The sequence below is a fragment of the Antrostomus carolinensis genome, unplaced genomic scaffold (genome assembly GCF_000700745.2).
Source record: "Antrostomus carolinensis isolate BGI_N321 unplaced genomic scaffold, ASM70074v2 scaffold33830, whole genome shotgun sequence".
NCBI lineage: Eukaryota > Metazoa > Chordata > Aves > Caprimulgiformes > Caprimulgidae > Antrostomus > Antrostomus carolinensis.
Window position 1 is genome coordinate 8405 of NW_010287267.1, and position 19625 is coordinate 28029.

Genomic DNA, 19625 nt, shown 5'->3' on the forward strand with positions numbered 1-19625 from the left:
TTCTCAACACCCTCTAAACCGTCAGGTTAGTTCCTCTTCTGCATCTGAATAAAACTGAAATTTTAGGTGATGTTAATAAAACTTCTAAAATGGTGCCCCACGCAGCAGACCCTTTTCATTCCTCCTCACACAGCCAGGCTTCCTTCAGCTTGAAGAGCTGGACCTTGTCCTGTCCAGCAGAGCATCATTATCCCAATCCAGTTCCAGAATCTTAATCTGGCAATTTAAAGATAAGTTAAACAAACACCAGGGCTGCCTTGGAGCCCCCACTGAGCAGGAGAGAGAATTCTTGTAAAGCACTTTCCATGGTGTAAACCAGACGTAGTGCAGCCTTTTCTGTTACAAAGGTCTCTTCTGTTGAACGGCCGTTGCTCCTCAGAAAGGTTTCAGAGGGCTAAACTCCATTTGCAAAGACAAGGCTAACAGGGTCACAGCTGCAGATTCTCCTGTCTTCCCTCCACACTCTCTGCTACTACTGACTGTTTTCTCTTCCCACCTGATGCCTTGAAGAACCAAACAGTATCTGAAGAGAGACAAACCCACAAATCACCAGCTGGAAGACACAAAGACCAATAGAGTAAGATGAAGAGAGAAGAGTGGAGAGGTCTGGAAAAGAAGAGAAGTTTATTTATCATAAATACAGATTGGCTAGACATGCAGTTTATCCCACAGAGGAGGCAAAAACCCTGGAGACTCTCCAGAAAGCCACATGCTGGGAAGCTGTTTCCCAGTTACTTCCCTTTCTCCACAGCAAGACCAGGATGAACTCAATTATCCAGCAGCTTGGTGATCTCTTCTGCCATGGGATTGTACCAACGTGTTCCATGAACACTATCGGTGTCTGCTAATGGCAGCAATCTATCTCCACGCCAGCAAACTCCTCCTGCCTGGTCAGAGCTGGAGGTTTCTTAAATGAATTAATTCTGCCAGTGCTTGTTTGCAGCACAGTGGTGCACAGGGATTCAGTGGATGGGGGCTGTATTCACAGACTAACTGGGAATCCTGCTACCAACATCTGTTTTGGGAAAGGCCATTTCTGGAAACAGTATGAAATGAAGCTCTCTGGGCTTGTGTCAGAAATTCAGGCATGTTGTTTTAACAGCAACCTCTGGATTTTGTTCCCACTAAGAGCGCTGCACTTTGAACAGGTTGATGACACGTGATCTAATAATTACAACTGGCTCCTCCCTGTGCAGGGAGGGTTGGAAGTCCCCTGCATTCTCCCTGGCCCTCTGCCACACAAACCCCTCACTGCACAGTGCCTGCAAGCAGATGCTGCAATAGCTGACAGTGATTGCACTGGAAGAAAGCAGTATCAGCACAGAGTTCATCCATCAGTCTTCTGCAGGTCAGTTCTTCTCCAGGATTCTGGTGAGGAGTTCATTCAGCCGGTTCACCATCGGTCTGGGATCCTCATTCAGTCCTGCTGCTATCATGGCATTCTCATAAATCTGAAAAAGAGAAGAAAGCATTAAATAAACAGCAAGAGCGAGCTGGATGGGAGCTGAGGAGGAAGTGAATTTCACTCTCCAGGACTTGCATGGTGAGACCAAGCATGTCTGCTAGGCCATCCGGTAGGAGAACACATGGACCATGAGTACCAGAAACACCCAGAGTGGAGACCACAGAAGGATGATTCCTGCCCACTACAAGGGCTTCATCCTGTTCCCTGTCACACATGGTCTGTGAGCTGGGTCTGGGGACGATGGTGCCACTTCTGGAGAAGGTCTGGCTCTCACCTGATCAAGTAAGAGCTGGGCCAGATCAGGCTGACTGTCCTTCAGCTCGCTAAGCTTCTTAATCAGAGTATGCCTGTAAGAGTGAGAGAGATCAACACTGAGACTTGGTATTTTTGGACACAATGAGAAATTTATTTCCAGCATGAGCAGCTAAGCTAAGGCGGGACAGAAGAGGTTCTACCTAAAGGCCAAAATAGCTCCAGCTTCCTTGCTCCTGTTCTGGGGGCTTCTCTCTTCTCTCCCATCCTGTTCCTATAACCCCCATTGTCCTCAGAGGGCTGGACACAGTGTGTGCAGGTGGCTCGTGTCACCTGTGCCATGCAGCCTCACAGACCAAGGCACTGTGGCACACACTGCACTTCATCAGGAGGGCTCTGCTAATTGGGAGCCTTATATTGCCTCTTCTCTGCCTCCACCCAGCAAGACCGCAGTGCCCCAGGCTCAGCACTGGCACTGCTGCCCCTTACCCTGTGTTGATCTCCAGGGTAGGCTGCAGGAGCTGGGCACGCTCCTCTTGGGTCTTGGCCAGCTGCTGCATGCGAAGGAAGTGGCGGGCAGCCCCCATCTCGAGCACGGTGATCATGGCAGGGTGGGTGTCCAGCCGTGTCGTCTCCTGTGGCAAAAACAGCAGTCAGTGCTGAGAGGACAATGCACAGGGGTTAGAAGTGATGGATGCTCAAGGACTCGGGGTCTCCTCAGCACAGATCCACACTAACCCCCCCACATGATTCATCCCAACCACCCCACAGGAGCTGCCTAAACCAGCAGGAAAGCTTGGAGCCCAAATGGCCCCACTGGTCCACGGGGAAGACAGTCACCAGCCTGTTCTGACCATGATGAACTAGTAAAATGGGCTTTGCTCATCACACATGAAGATGTAGTTCTGCTGCTGCCACACTGACATCAAAATGACAGATGCCAGCCTCCATATCATTTACAGAAAGAAGGCACGGAGAAGAATCATTCTCTCAGGGTCCAAAGATCTGTGGCAGCAGATCCCAAATCAACCACCCTCTGTTTTTCCCTAGATTATTACCTCCATGGATCTCCTGTGCCCAGACACAACATACCTACCTTAACCTCAGTGACTCGAGAGCCTAAGGCATTTCTCATCCAGGCCATCAGATCCCCAGCCTCTTTCTCTGTCAGACGTTCTGCAGCTGGCAGGGGAAAGAGGGCACATCTGAGCATGCATCTAGAGTGTGCCAAGGGAGAGGGAGCTTTACTGCTGAGCTCAGCCCATTTCATACTTCCACGTATCTGTTCTCTTGTGGAAATGGGAAAGCAGCACTGCTCAGCACACACCTACGTATATTCCCTCATCACAGGCCACGTGATACCCAGAGAGAGCAGGTTCACGTCCTGCTAACGCCTGCCTGCCTCTGTCAGGGCACCAGGTGTTGTTAAAACTCAAATCATGGAAGCTCCACATATGACATTGCACCTCTTTAAATTAGCAAATCACTTAAACTCAGATAATGTGGGATGAAAGGGATCTGCAAGAACTGCAAGTTGCCTCAGAAGATGAAAACGGCAGGATGGAAAGGAACAGGACTGCACGCAGCAGGAAGGGCCAGGGGAGCCTCACGATACCTGGGCGAGTCTCCTCAAACTTCTCTTCCTTATAGTGATCAACAACAATATCTGTCTCCACCGAGATCAGCTTCTTTTTGTCAAACTCCCGAAGGTGCAAGAGTGTCAGCTCATCAAATTGCTCATAGCAGAACAGGACCTGTGCCAAAAAAGGGACACCACCACATTGTTTGGGATGTAACGGCATGTCCTCCTTCCCAAGGCAACTCCGTGCCAAACAGCAAGAACATCACAAGGGAAACCAGGAGGTTCAGCCCCATGGTGACCATCGCTCAGGGCCCCAAATGAAAGCAAACCCTTGGAGGACTTTGTACCATGGGTAGCAGGTGAACTAGTCCTGCTGCCCCATGGAAAGCGAGAACCAGCACTGACTCCAGTCCTGAAAGGGCCACCTGCCTGCAGAGGACACACACAGGTACCAGCCCTGCACAGCAGCTCCTGCTCTGGGGTTCAGCCAAGGTATTCAAGAGATGTCAGACCGAGATGTCTGCACAAGCCCTAACCCACCTGCACGCAGCGTGTGACAGGTCCCTCCTGGCCCTGTGCTGCAGCAGCCAGTCTGAGTGGTGACAGAGGGAGCCCGGGCGATGACACCGCAGCCGTGGGTCTGTCACAGGCTGCACCACCCTGCTCAGCTCCGAGATCCCAGGGAGCCCTGACCACTGATGTAGTAGCTCAGGGTGTCCCCCAGCCATGGCACACAGCTCACCCACCTCCATGTCCTTCTTCTTCATGGCCTCAAAGTACGGAGAGTGCTCGGCCAGGTGCCGGTTGGGCGCACACAGGTAGTAGATGTTTCTGCTCCCCGCCTTCATGCGGGAGGCGTAGTCAGGCAGGCTGGTCAGCTGGCCAGTGGGCAGGGCAGATGATTCGTAACGGAGCAACTTTGCTATGTCCTCCTGGAAGAAATGTGCTCCTGTGAGCTGAGGGCAGGAGACTATAGCTCTACCTGACCACTCCCAGCCCCAAGACATCCCTTTGTCTCATGCAGGCCTGTTTGCAGGGGATTCCAAGTCCCTCCTTTCCTGCTCCAGATATTAAGGAGGCAGAAAAGTGACCTAGACAGGATGTAGGTCAAGAACTCCTGGAAATGGGAATCCAGGCAGAGGACAGCAGTAGGGGAAAGCCCTACTTGATTGCCTCTTGTAGTTGCTGTTGCATCACGGAGGGCTGGCAGCAGGGTGGGTACAGACTCTGCAGTGCCTCCAATTAAGTGGGAAGCAGCACCCAGTCAGAAAGAGTGAGAGTTAGGGCACCAGAGAATATGTAGGTCTTGTTAGATCCAGGGACACAAGTTATGAGCGTGTAAGATTCACAGAGAAGTAGCAGCCCCCTCAACCCAGGTCACAGTAGGAGCCAATACTCTTTCCAAAAAAAAAGCAGTGCTTCAGGACTCCTGGTACCTTGACATCCTGCTCTGCTAACGTGACAATCCCCTCTCTCATGAATACTCCGTAGTCCTCAAAGAATTTGGCATATTTCTCAGGGTCCTTCTTGCTCTGGTCAATAAAGAACTTGATCAACCTCTTCTGCAAAACATCTCGGAGCTTCCTGCAGCAGGAACAAGCCTTTTTAAAGATAGCTGCTAGACCAAGACAAGAGATTTCAGGTGAACATCCATCTCCTTGTGCAGTATTTCAGTGATGCATTTGCAAATATGAGGACAAAGAAGAAACTCGGAGCCCACTGCCTCCTTTCCCTCATGGCTCCACGTCTGTTCTTTATATCTCAGTTGAGAGCAGCTCTTGAGCTGGAGCCATAGCTAGGGCTGCGATAAAAAAAAAATGAAGCTCAAAACCTTCAGTAACTCAGTAATCCTGCAGTACATAACCAACTGCACACAGGGCACCTCTCTCACTCCCACAGCTCCCCTGAAACGTGGGAAGGAAGCAGCTATAAAAGGGTTACAACTGGAGGAACTCCCTCTGAAGGCCTGAAAATCCACTGTCAAGTGACAGGGTGAATTTGGTGACTATAGTGAGGCATTTTACCAGCTGTAGAATACAAAGTTAGCCATCAAACCTAACAAGGTCAGAGCACCAATGCTAAGGAGTAAAACCTCACTCTTATCCTTCCCTCCAGCTCCAACAACGGCAGGAACTGCCAACTCCCCCCAGTGAACTGGGACCTGAAGGACAAAAAGAAGGATCTGGCTTTGGTTTCTCCTAGGGGTTTCTTAGAGAAGACTGGCCTGTGGCAGTCAGCTTCGCTGGGCCTCAGCACCAAACAAAAACTCTGCTGGCTGACACTCAGTTTTGACAAGTGTCTGTGTGAGCACAGCAGAGCTTTGGAGAAGTCTGGAGATAAGAGGCACAAGGTGCTGTTTGAAGATCTACACATAAATAAGGGTGACACCGAGTACAGCCCAGCTTCCAGTACTGACAGCTGACTTACTGTTTGCCTTTGTTTTCCAAAGGACTTGGTGGGGCAGACCAGACACTTTAATGAGCAAATCCACTGTTGCTGCTGTAGGCCAGAGACACCGAAAGGCAGCCCCCCTAGGGCACGAGGGGCACATTTGTATGACAGATTGTATGACACAGGACACTGCTCCCACATCTCAAGATGTGACCAGCATGGCTGAGAAACAACTCACTTTATAGACCACAGAAATTCTCAAGGATGGAAATGCTGCAGCTTATGTGCCAGGTCCCTCAATGGTCCCTCAAACTATCCCACAATGTTCCCTCCTCAACCAGCAAGAACTTCCTCAACTGCCAAGAACCTTGGCAGTCCACAAGATCTACCTCTTGCTTACCTGATAAGGGCACTCTCCTGCAGCAGCTCCCTGCTGAGGTTCAGGGGTATATCCTCACTGTCCACAACACCTGGAACACAGAGCAACCCTTGAGCAGTGAGGCAAACACGAGTGCCAGGCTCGGGAAGGCAGCCCCTTGCCTCAGCCTGTGGAAGCCACAGTCCACAGCCCCGCTACTCCTGGTCCCAGCACACACCTCTAAGAAAACGCAGCCACTTTGGCAGGATGTCTGCAGCTTTGGTTTGGATGAGAATTTTGCGGCTGTAGAGGGCAACGCTGGAGCCCATTTCCCTGCTGATGTCGAACATGGATGGTTTCTGCAGGAACAAGAGAGAGAAGGGTAACACCAGCGCTGTGCAGGGTGCCCAGCTGCACGTTACGCTGCAGTATCTCTGTGGCTGTGCCAGGGGAACACACTGTGGTCTTCTCTACCAGTGCTGAACCCAAAGAGAGCTGAAATCTTGGCTGTCTCCTAGAGACCCACCTGATCCATCTCCCCACTCCTGTCATGGCTCAGTACCCCCACAACAACCCTGTGGCACCCAGTCCGCTGCAAAGATGCCAAACTGGATAATCCTCCCTGGAATTCTGCTGCCTCCTTTCCCTAAGGAGCTCTCCTATTCCCTCCTCTTCAGAGCAGCTGGGCAGATGTCCCACCCTTCCCTGGACAGAAGGACACGCACTTGCTCAGGCACGTAGAAGATGCTGCGGATGTTGAGGGGAGCGTCGGTCTTGTAGTGCAGGACGTAGCGGGGTTTGTCGTAAGCCTGCGCTATGAAGCGGTAGAACTCCTCGTGCTGCCACTCACCAATGTCCTTGGAGTCCAGCATCCAGAGTGCCTGTGGAGGAGCAGGGAGATGAGTTCCCATCAGCTCTGAAGACCTGTGGCCTCACAGCTCTTCTTTCAGAGTCACACTTTCCCTCCAGGGCTCTGGAGCAAGGGACTATGAGCGTATGATCTTTCAAGCAGACTCCCGAGGGCAGTGGGATGTGTTATGGTTCAGGCACATTATCACAGACTAACAAATTCCTGCCCCTCAGCTGATCTCAGGTCACCTCTCAGAGGTACTCTTGCCTTGCAACATGTAGAAGGCAATTTTTTTGAGCCCAAAACGAGAGGGACTTGGCTAACATCCATTGCCTCACACCTGCTGCTGGCCAAGAGCATCCTGGGCAGTTACCACAGCTCAGCTGACGGTCAGTACTAGTCCAGCATCTCAATGCCTGACCAGCAAGTAAAAGAAAAGTGAAAGTTTACATAGGTCTATTGCAACCAGCCTGCCTCCCTGATGAAGGTCACTATCCCACCACAAGGTCACCTGAGCGCTTGTGAAGCAGCATTGCCTGTTATCTGCTGATTTCTTGTGGAACAGTTCAGAAGAGGCTTTGTGACTGCTTGGCCATCCCTGCTGCAGGGTCAGAAAGTGCTTCAGCAGCACCATTTCACACATCAACACGTGAGTTAAAGTCATGAGCTCCAGACCAGGTCCTTCCCCGTGGCCATGCTCTCTCCACCTACTGCTGCTCTAAACCCCCCAACACTTTTCTGGAGCATTCAGCCCATGCTCACCCCACATTTAAATTTTCAGTACCTCAGCAAAAGACCAGCATCTACCAAAGGTGTGGGAGGCTCTGCCCGTTTCACAAGCATGAGGACTCAACTAAGAATCTCATGTTTCCAGACAGCTGAAGCCCACTACACTCACTGCCACTCTTTTCTACTCGAGCCCTAATGAGTGACAGGAGTGATCTCTACAAACATCCAGCCCATCCTCTACCCCACCACTCCAAGGGATTTAGGGCCCTAGCCAGCCCTGCCATGATGCCATACTCCATAAAGCTTCTTCTGCCTCAAAGCCTTGTTTCACAAGTGGCTTCATAACATTTCCAGCACACACAAGTGTCCTGGAGGGTTTGCAGGATCACAGGTAGGATTACAGACTCAACTGGGTACTAAGGTGCTTTACAGGAGCAGTTGTTAGGTAAAGTGCTGCTTTCCCAGAGGCTTACTTGTAGCTACTATCACAGTTAGACTGGAAAAGCCTCTCACTCCACACTGCCAGCTTCATGGCAAGCAGTCAACAGCTTATCTAGGAGAACTCACACCAGGGATCTAACTATGGCTTTGTTTACAGTGAACTGATGGGCAGAAAAACACAAAAACAAGATCCTGGATAAAGAAAAGGCCTGAAATGGGAAGATAATGAGAATAAAGCTGTTGCTGTATCCCAAGGGAGAACAGACTTTCCGATAAGCAGATAAAAGTACGTGACTCTATTAAGGGCATTTCACCCCTTGCTCTAGTACTGCTCTTCTCTAGAGAGTCTGTGCTATTGATTGCCAGGTAGAAAGAGCAAACAGCCATCTAAATCCATTCCTGGTTTTGTAATTTAAAGGAAACAGCTAGAAAACCTTTGGAACAGAAACACTATTATGCAGGAATCCAAACAAATATCAGTGACTAATAACACCAGTTACAGAATCTTCCATACATTAACATGATAGAATCATAGCGGTTGGAAAAGAGCTTCAAGATCATTGAGTCTCAACCATAAAATATTTCAGTAGTCTTGAAAGTCTATGCATTCAGTGTCACATTCCAGGAAACAAAAAAACCCCACACACGTGCTCTTTCCCTGTTCTCTTAGGTGAGGAAGCTTTAAACCAGAAAAGGAGATGCTGGAGGAAAATGATTCATAGATTCTTGTTTTAAAGACAATTAATTTCACCTAGGTGATTCCTGCAATTGGACCAAGAACTTCTGACTAAACCAGATCTGGCTGCTGTCTGATTTGTAGTGGTCAAAAAATGCCAGCACCAAGCAGTGCTCAGCTAAGAGCTGGGAAGAAAATCAGGCTGTGAGCTGAGCCACTATGAAAACCAGCCATTCACTGGGACTGGCTACTTCATGCTGAAGGACAGAGAGAACTGCAGCAAGAAGTGTCAGCACACCAGCAACGTGAGCAATCCCTGCAGCACTGACATGTCACCTGGCTTAAACAGTTAACATCAGTTTTATAAAGCACTGAGATAATCATTCTGATGAAAGGGAAGTCCAGAAGATAGCTATAAATAATAACTGCTCTGCTAATCTGCAAGAATTCTCCCCAACAAACAAACAACATGACTTCTGCTGGGTTGTCTCCTTTTGTTCTAGTTATCTGATCACTACAGGGTCTGTGATATCCTGGACAATACTCCCCTGATTTCTAGGGACAGCAGTGGCTTTATTGTGTTTCCTGTCTCCAGTGGAGGATGACAATGGTTCTTCTCCACGAGTGACCTGCCCATGGCCCTCCTGCTCACCTGTAATGTGTTAATTCTTCTTCCATTGAGGTACAGTGGGAAGCTGATGAAGTTGCTGTATTTTGTCACCACCTCTGGAATGGAAATAAGATACAGACGAGTCACATTTGGGAAAACAACACGATGAGAATTTCTTCAGTAACAGCAGGTGAAAGGTGTTGCAGGAGAGGAAAAAGGCTGTAAATTCACCTCCCACTCAAGGGGCAGCAACAGACTTCACACAGCCCCCCAGCAGGTAACAGCATTTCCCTCCTCTACTCACCCTTGACTCGATCTTCGTTTGCAAACTCCTTGCAGTCTTCTTTGAGATGTATAATAATCTTAGTCCCAGCTCTGACACCAGATGCTTCTGCAATCTCAAACATCCCTGAACTAGGATTAGAAACAGACCTTGTGTCAGCTTGTGCCTCAGATACATCCGTGATGGGACATAAAAATATTGTATTAGACTAAAAGCACACACAATACTTCAGCACCAAGAGGAAAAGGCAAAAAATCTTGAATGCCTGAATGTTCTCTGTGAGAAGCCCCCACAAAACACGTAGCTGTCTTCCCTAAAGACTCCAGAGCCAGGACACACTGCTCTGCAAAGACACCAGCAGTCTCTACTGAAAAGGAAACAAACTTCAAACACATCTTAGGTTGTGTGGGTCCAGCCCTCAACTCCCCTCCTACATTTCCTACGGTGACCGTAACACCCAGGCTCCTGCCTTCTCCCTTGACAACTCTTGACTTGTTTGTGGGCCCCATTCCTGTCTCTGCTGGAGTATGCACTGACTGGTTACAATGGAAAGCAGCTGTGCTCTGCTGAAGACAGCCCATCTGGCTGACCATTCCTACCCTACTGCTAACTGAATGCCACATGGGATCAACCACTGGTGAGAGCACTGACCCAGGGGAGAGGCAGCAGCAGCGATGACAGATGAGCATTCAACAAGCACAGCAATATTGCCCAAGACAGTCTGATGTCTCAGTTACAAGACTTTTTTCCAATAATTTAAATAACTCAGTAAATGCTTTATTCCGAGGAGATTTTCATAGAATCCCAGACTGGTTTGGGTTGGAAGGGACCTTAAAGCTCATCCAGTCCCAACCCCCCTGCCAGCAGCAGGGACACCTTCCACTAGACCAGGTTGCTCAAAGCCTCATCCAACCTGGCCGAGAACACTTCCAGGGAGGAGCAGCCACAGCTTCTCTGGCCAACCTGGGACACTGTCTGACCACCCTCACACCAAAGAATTTCTTCTTCACATCTCAGCTCCATCTCCCCTCTGCCAGTTTAAAGCCATCACCTCTTGTTCTCTCACTCCCTGCCCTTGGCCAAAGTCCCTCCCCAGCCTTCCTGGAGCCCCTTCAGGTACTGGAAGGTCACTAGAAGGTCTCCCTGGAGCCTTCTCTTCTCCAGACTGAACAGATTTTAAGGTGATGCAGAGCTTTTCACCCCATGGAGCTCCAATTTCAACATGGTCCAGCAGTCCACAGCTATGCATCACAGATGTTTGCAACTTCAAGTGAAAAGCAAAGAATGAGCACAGAGATCCGACCCACAGAAGACAACCTGCCTGCAGAGCCACAGCACTGCATGAGCCCGGCCCACTGTAGGTGCCCTCGAGCAAAAACCCACAGAATGAGTAAACCCAAGAGATTATATTTGTCTCTCCAGTTTGAGGCCCTACCAAGATGATTGCCTGTCAGCAGGGAAGGAACAGGAGGGACAAGTACTCTCTTTGTCCACAGCACACCTGCTACAACAAACCAAGTGTGTCCCTCTGGTTCTCACCCTGGCACACTGGGTCATACTTTGTTACCAGGTATAATCTAAACCACTAAGCCTGGTCATGAAAGACCACACAAGCCCTGTCTTGCTTTGCACAGCTTTCAGTCCATGCCTGGTCTGGACACAGCCCTGCCACTTTTCCATCCCATTCTGCAGCCTTACCCATCTGAAGACCAGTGGTAGCCTGGGCTCCCCGGCTCTGCAGACTGTGAGAACACCTCCACTTTATCAGCCACCATGAAAGCTGAGTAGAAACCTACTCCAAACTGGCCAATGATTTTACTACTGGCTTCAGCCTGGTTCTGTAGAGCATCTAGAAAAGCCTGGAGGAACAAAGGAGACATGAACCAGTGTGCAGTGACTTCAGATACCACTGGGAGGCTGCAACCCATCTTCCAGCTGGTCTCCTCCAAGCACTGATGCAGCCCTGCGCCAGGTACCGCAGCCCTGACAGGCCAGTACCCCCATCTCATACCTCTGCATCAGAGCTTTGAGGAGGGTGCTCGAGGAAAAGGGGTTCTCCCAGAGGGATTGCACCTCTGGAAAAGGGGAGCATTGCTCAGGGCTACAGGAAAACAAGTGAGGGCTCAGTCAACTGGGAGCATGAAATCTTAAAATGGTGACTCCAGAGGGTACATACATACATACATACATACATACATATCTATCTATCTATCTATCTATCTATCTATCTATCTATCTATCTATCTATCTATCTATCTATCTATCTATCTATCTATCTATCTATCTATCTATCTATCTATCTATCTATCTATCTATCTATCTATCTATCTATCTATCTATGCCGAGTGAGCCTGTGACCCTCTGTAACGATGGTCTGGGGAGGAAGGCAGTTGCTGTTGGCAGTGAGGGCAGCCAGGTGCAGCAGCATTACACACAGGGCCCATTAGTGCTGCTTGGGCACCATGGGCCTCCCACAGCAGAGACCATTAAGAGCTTAGAAGACCCCACAGGTAGAGGGGAGAGTACCAAGAGGGGTGTAATTTCACAGCTGGGCTGGGGGCCAAGGGATGAAACAGAATAAGAAATGACTGGGAGAACAAAAGTGACTGTAATTGGAGAAGACTCTTCTAACGGGGAGGAGTGCCTCATCCCCAGTTACCTTTGAGCCTGATCGAGCAATGGTGCCAAGGTTAGAAATCAGCTCCTCCTGGGTCATCCCAATACCCGTGTCCTGAAAAGAAACAGCAGTTGTAGCTGAAACGTCAGTAGAGAAGCACTGCTTTAGCAACCAGCACTTGAGCAACTTCTGCCTCTGCCTCCCAGTCTCTCCCAGCCAGCTGAGCAGTAAATACAACAGCAGACATCCTGCTGTGGCTCCAGCTGCACATGGTTGGGACAGCAGACTCAAAAGCCACACAGCTCCAAAGGGGCAGCCACAGCTGCCTTGTGGCTATAAACCACCAAACTTCAGAGGCTCAAGCCTTTTATCGACAGAGAACAAAACCATGCCAAGACAGGCTGGTTTCTACACTCCTCTAGAAATGCAGAGGATGACAGAGCTGGGAAGAGACCTCAGCCCAGTCACAGCCTCACTGTGCCAGGTGCTGTGCACGTACAGAGACAGTTTTCATTCCTGAACAGGTCCAAAGTGGAGTTGAGGAGCAGTGAGAAGCAGCCTATTTCCAATCCACAGACAGGGAACTGATGCCCTCACACCGGGAATGTGGCAGAGCAGTGAATCCCTTAACTCAGGTAACACAGACCCTTGCTGATCTTCATCTACTGTCTGTCTTTCCCTTCCTCCTCTCCCCCTCATATTGTGCTCCACAAGACCTGAGCGTGAAGCTGCCAATGTCCATGTCCCTGAGTCCAAGAGCAGGGTATTGCAGTGCCTGTAGGACACCAGCCACACCTCACGATGCTCTGTCCGGGCTTCAAAGGTACGTGGTGGCTTGTCTTCCCCATTTTAATCTAGATTTGCATGCAGATAACTAACTCCCTGCTGCTAGCACATGCCTCTTGGGCAGCAGACCCTGCAGCACCACCCAAAAAAGGCTGCAGCAAGCCTCAGACTAGGCTGCGACTTCATTTGTTGCCACAACACATTTGCATGACCCCAAGGCAACATGGATAACAGCAAACCCCAGCTAGAAATGGCCACGCTCTCACACAGGACCCCAACAAAAATCTTGCCCACTCTGTAGTCCAGTGTATTTTCACACTCACTCCACACGCATCTTCCACAGAAACAAAGTGCAGGCTGATGCTCTCCAAGATACCACTTCTGGAAACCTCCCTCCCAAATGCCAGCAGCTTCTCTACCTGACAAACATCCCGAGAAGCCACTCTTTTGGGTTCTCTGAGCCACTCCGTAAGGCGGCAGCAGCGTGAAAATTAGCCAAGTGAAAGGAGATTCTCGTTGGTGGAGGAGCTGAGCTCCACTCGAGTACCTGGGAGCACAGGTACCACAGCAGCCCGCACACCCAGAAGCGGGCTGACACCCTCCCAGTGTCATTAATGGAGGGGTGGGATCTGGTGGGCAGGAGTCAGCAAAACGAGCCTGAGTGGAACTGGCTACTGCTAGATTGGCTTGGAGGAGAAATGCCAGAGTGAGAAGTGGCACGGCACACCTGTAACACCCACGTGGGGCATTCGGTGGGCTCATTCACCAGCAGGGCATGTGAGTGTCAGTACATACTTTTTAATCTAGTGTTTAACTCCACTGAAGGATCAAACTGTCATCAACTTGTGTGGTTACTGAGTGAGGTGCCATGTGGGTAAGACACTTTCCTGCAACCCCACACGTCACGGCACAGCAACACCTTCCCCTTGATTAAATACGGTAAGGCCAGTCAATAGTCTTGGCTGAGAAGAGAGATGATGCCCAGTAAGATCTCAATAGTGGGAGATGAAAAGCCAGGAAAAACAAACAGGGTATGGCAAAATCTCAGGAATCTGACATGGTCCCTTCCCCCAGGGAACAAAAAGCCAGAAAGAAAAGTTTTCAGCATCTGGTTCAGGTTTTGTTCATGCCAGACCCTGAGCAGAACTCTTAACTCCTCTGATCCACTCCTATTTATAGCACAGCATGTCATTCCCAAATTCCAATATGTTCAAAAAATATATATATCCCTCTCCCATGAATTTCTTTGGCTATTGAATTCCAAACTCCCTGCCAAACTTATTGCAAAACGCTTAATGACAATTCCTGGAGACGAGTTTGACGAGGGCGGATGGCAAAGAACAAAGAGAGAGCACACGGCTCAAGCCAGTCTGCTCCCCACGCAGCGCCGAGCCGCTAATGGGGAAAGCGGAAAGCGTTGTTTTCAGTGGCCAGCCGAAGCTCCTGGCAGAGCAGACATTTCCTACTGCAGGAAAACACCTGGCTGGATCACCATGAAAACGCCATCAAGATGCAGAGGGCTCTGGCAGCGTTGGCGTTTCCTGTGGCTGGGCCGGCGCTGTGCTTCTCGGCTCGCTTCACCAGATGGTGCTGCTCCGGGGAACGCCGAGTAAAGTGGTGGCAGCGGCCGAGAGACGGGAGCTGGGCTTCTGCAGAGCAGGCCCTCTTCAGCGAGGAGAAACAAATGAACCTGCCCACAAACAGCCTGCCTGGGGCTGGGCCGATGCGAGCTCAGGCAGCGCTAGCTCCATGAAACCCAAGGAGCTAGTGGGACTCCCAGGCATCTTCACTAGGAACCACCGTGTCATCACACACCCCTCTGCAAACACCTTCTACCCACGATCGGAGGGTTTTGGAGGTGAAATGCCAGAGTGAGATGTGGTCCTGCAAGGACTGCTGTTGCTCCATCAACATTACAACTTTTCTTCCTTTGCAGACAGTTTCAAGCCCTCCCTTCAGTCTGCAAGAAAAGTGTCATCAGGCTGAAAACAGCCACAGCAGAGTTACTTGTAAAAGCACAAAGCAAGTTGTACGTGGGGCTTCACAAATAACAAGACGTGATGGATGTGTTCAGGATTCAAAGGGCCAAGTGCTTCTCCACAGCTTAGAGAAACCAGCCACCATGAAACAGAGTTCAGTGCACTGACATGTCATTAGCTGAAGGTTAATTACAGAAGCCCTTCTGTTACTCAGCAGAACAATAATCTACTCATCTGGTTGAATTTCCCTTCTGGGACCTCTTAGGGTGCAAAGAGCCTCCTCCTGAACCATCCCCTCCTACAGCCTTGTCCTTCTGCAAGGACACAACAGGCTACAGACCTTCACCCCATCTTCTGAGGGACCAGAGGAGCTCCACGGCCACACTTGTTGAACCACATTTCCAAACTAAGTAACATCTCCCCTGAAAAGACAGCAGCTGAATATTGATTTTAGCACCTTTTTTGTGACCCAATTCTTCTGCTTAGTTTTGATTATTTCATCTGAATACTTGCAACATGGGGGGACCTCCCAGATACAAAACCTGCTCCTGAACGGCATGGGTCCTTCGTGCTTTCTCTGCCCTTTGTTCTAACCCTTGTGGTGTGGGTGCTGGACATTTGCAGAGACCCTTCTGCGTGGGTAACCACTGGGCACACAGTACCTCAGGGCTCCCACCATGAAATCCTCCGTGTGTGCTCCACAGCCCTGGGGACATCTGTCTTTCTAGGCAGTGGTGTAAACGAACACCTTCAGCCCCACTGTCTGTCTCATCATGTCAGTCAGCTCACAGAATCACAGGATGTCAGGGATTGGAAGGGACCTCGAAAGATCATCCAGTCCAACCCCCCTGCCAGAGCAGGAACCTAAATGAGATCACACAGGAAGGCGTCCAGGTGGGTCTTGAATGTCTCCAGAGAAGGAGACTCCACACCCTCCCTGGGCAGTTCACAGCTCTTGCATCCCTATCATGCTTTTTGGGAAAGCAGAAACAAACTGCACGTAATTACAGCAACAAATCTAGTTTAAATCAACAAATTGCTTAGTTTAACTGGTAAATAAGAACCTAAGTAATGTAACATCTTTGCTCATTACCCAAGTCCAATTTCAGGTATTGTGGAGCCTCCTTACACCAAACAATCCATTAACTAACCATTAACTGCTGCCTTTGCCACGGCTGCAGCTGAAGGACGCTTGCAGTGAGGGGTACCTGTCTGAGGGCTGTGCCTTGCACTTTGCTTTGTTGCAAAACAAACACTTGAAACACTTTATTATTTTCCATGCAAAATCTCAACAGGGCATCAGAATACTGACTACATTATAAAACAAGGCCATACCACTTTCACCAGCTGATAAGCTAATAAAATCCCCAAATGTCTGATTAGCAAGTGTGCCCCTTGTTATTTAAATACTTCGCTTAAAGAGACTGAAGATTCACAAGGCCGGGGCAGCAGCCCCACTGGAGCAGCGTCCTGGTTTAGAACCAATATGACATCTGCAGCAGCACCCAACTCACCCACAGGCACAATAACCTGATGGATACAGGGACAAGGTAATCTTGGCCTGGTACATGGAAACTGTCCAAAGCAGAGAGCCTGAGCTTTCCCTTCCTTTCCAACACTCTGTGTTAATGTTATTTTCAACAATGCTGAGCATTGCTACAGGCTCAGCCTCCACCCATCCAGGTCTAAATACCTGCTGTTTAGAACAATACTTCCTTCTATCCACTCTGAATTTCCCATTTTCAAACGTGACTTCCTCTTATTCTGGCATGAAGAGGATGAAAAGGAAAGATTCTGCATTTCCCTCCCTAAGCTGCAGGTTAGGGATGCGTTTGAGAAGCGTTTATATTTCTGGGTCCCTGTTATTTGTTAAAGATGATGCAACAACTGGAAGCTCTAACCCACCCCTGCAATAAGTGGCACATTTCTGTGGAGCTTAATTCCACTTGAGGCTTGTCCAGGTACAGCCAGCTTCACCCCTCCATCTCTACCTGCACTGTTGTCCACCTCCTGCTCCCCTGCGTCCTCAAGCCCAAGCAGCAGACGGATGCTGCAGCACTGCACACAGCGAAGGACGTAACCCTCTCTCTGCTGCAGCCTGGTAGTGCAGGGTGGCTGTCAGGACATGACCCAGCGTGGAGGGGGACCAGCTCCCCACCTGCACCAGCCAGCTTCACCCCTCCATCTCTACCTGCACTGTTGTCCACCTCCTGCTCCCCTGCGTCCTCAAGCCCAAGCAGCAGACGGATGCTGCAGCACTGCACACAGCGAAGGACGTAACCCTCTCTCTGCTGCAGCCTGGTAGTGCAGGGTGGCTGTCAGGACATGACCCAGCGTGGAGGGGGACCAGCTCCCCACCTGCACCAAGCTTTGGTGGACATGCAGATGCATCTGCATTGAACTGCAAAAGCCCAAACATCTCAGTTCCTTCTTAGAGCCTCAGGACAGCCCAGTCCTTGTTGCAGACTGCAACTGGTGAGCCAGGAGAGGTGTGCTCAGCGATACAGGGAGGAGCGGTGTTTGCAGTCATTTTAACTCCTCCCAAACACAGCAAACTTGTTGTTTTGTGGCTTCACAGACCCTGATTTTGGATGACTGCAACAGCGAGAAGAAAGCCCAGCAAAGAGAACTGACATATTAAAGCAGCAGCCACGCTCCCTCAGCCAGCAGCAGCAGCTACCAGCTCTGTAAACATTTCAAACAATTTCCCCTGGACTGCTAGCACTGTCCTAGCCCTAAATCAAGTGCCAGCAAGGAGCAGAGCTCCAGCACCCGAGCTCACACAAACACAGGGTCACCCAAACCACCACAACCAGACACAGCAGCACGGCAGAGCTGTGCAGCAACACCAACTGCACCACGGGAGCATCATGCAGGTGTTGAGGGAGAGCTCTGTGGTTGCAGAGCTTTGGGATCAGTAAGGGGTCCTCTGTTCCCACCTCAAAGAATCCAAAACCACGTCTGTAAAGCCTTAGCACGCAGAACTGCAGAGCTCTGCAGATCTGTCCTCATTGAAAACATCCCCCATAACATTTTCAAGTGGATTTTCTTAAGAGATGTGACCTTGCAGGCTGTAGCTGCTACCAGATGGAGCTGTCCTAGAAACAGAACCAGGCAGTTTTCAAAGGGGTGGAGGAGGAAACTGCGCAATTTGCTAAAACAACAGGACTTTGGTGAAGGAACTGAGGTGGTGCAATCCAGTGGACTAGACAATGAACGTTTTCCTCTCAGCAGATACAGCACTGGGCAATGCTTAGGTAGGACACCCCCGTATGAGGACATCAGATTAAAATTCTGAGTCTTGCTACACTTATGACTGAAATTCAGCTCTGGCAGAGGAGTAAGCAGAACTGCAGCCACTTAACAGAGACAAACATAGTCCTTTACTAGAGCCAGATAATCCCCTCCAGGAACATACCTGTAATGGAGGCCATCACACATGACAGACCTGTCTTTTCTCAACTGCTGAGACACAAAGAGATGCTACAGGGCTTGGAAGGGCAGGGGAGAGATTTATGGAATCATAAAATGGCTTGGGTTGGAAGGGACCTTAAAGATCATCTAGTTCCACCCGCCCTGCCATCAGCAGATCTAGCAGATCAAGGGGCCAAAAGCAGCGCAAAGATCTGAGAAGAACCCAGGGGTCAGGGTGAGACAACGGGACCTTTACTATTCAAATAAATAAATAAATAAAATTTGAGGTGACCATTGCTACAGCCCACACAAGGGACCTGCTGCCTCTGTTTTGGTGGGTCCTACTGGGTACAGAAAACAAAACAGCAACTAATGGATGGGTCTGTCTCTGCCTCAATCAATACAGGTAAGTTTTCTTGCACCCAGCATTCCTGAAAGGTGGGGAAATGTTCTGAATGAGGGAAATGTTCTGTTCAAAGGAATCATTATATGCAGCATGTTTCTTCCAGAGGTTATAAATAAACCCTTCACTGGAGGTAAGGAGCTTTAGGCACTACTGAGAAGGCAAACCTATTAAAAGAGATTGGAGCAGCGCGGTTCCCTCGCCCTGCTCACAGGGCAGAACTGCTGCAGTTAACAGCTTCCTGGTTAAGACTCATTTAGTCGCATTAGAGATGCAGAGGCAGCTGGGTAGGGGGTTATAAAAAGACCACTCACTCCCTAACACATCTAATAGGGCCTACAAGAAAGCTGGGGAAGGACTTTTCATAAGGGCAGTTAATGACAAAACAAGGGGAAATGGGTTTAAGCTGAAAGAGGGGAGGTTTAGATGAGATATTAGGAAGAAATTCTTCACTGTGAGGGTGGTGAGACAGTGTCCCAGGTTGGCCAGAGAAGCTGTGGCTGCTCCTCCCTGGAAGTGTTGAAGGCCAGGCTGGATGAGGCTTTGAGCAACCTGGTCTAGTGGAAGGTGTCCCTGCTGCTGGCAGGGGGGTTGGAACTGGATGAGCTTTAAGGTCCCTTCCAACCCAAACCAGTCTATGATTCTATGATTCTATGTCAAATTCACCCTCTCTGCCAGGTGGGCAAATAGGTCTCAACCAAACTGCCAGAGAAGGAGACACCTTCCTCAGTTACAGTTGTAAGGATGTCTTGATGAAGTCAGAGGCTACGTGTCCACCGTGGTCTCAAA

The 19625-nt window shown here is 49.8% G+C and overlaps 1 protein-coding gene across 1 annotated transcript in view; it reads right to left on the reverse strand.

Annotated features, from left to right (window-relative positions):
* Window positions 1-607: 607 nt before the first annotated feature.
* Window positions 608-19625, reverse strand: part of TRAP1 (TNF receptor associated protein 1) — a 24202-nt gene continuing 5184 nt past the window's right edge. Inside the window, 14 exon segments of the mRNA XM_010162354.2 lie at window positions 608-1451; window positions 1740-1812; window positions 2207-2352; window positions 2814-2899; window positions 3333-3471; window positions 4046-4231; window positions 4736-4883; window positions 6091-6160; window positions 6287-6407; window positions 6774-6929; window positions 9397-9470; window positions 9659-9768; window positions 11336-11496; window positions 12297-12368. Coding sequence (XP_010160656.2) covers window positions 1350-1451; window positions 1740-1812; window positions 2207-2352; window positions 2814-2899; window positions 3333-3471; window positions 4046-4231; window positions 4736-4883; window positions 6091-6160; window positions 6287-6407; window positions 6774-6929; window positions 9397-9470; window positions 9659-9768; window positions 11336-11496; window positions 12297-12368 — 1644 coding nt within the window. The 3' untranslated portion in view covers window positions 608-1349.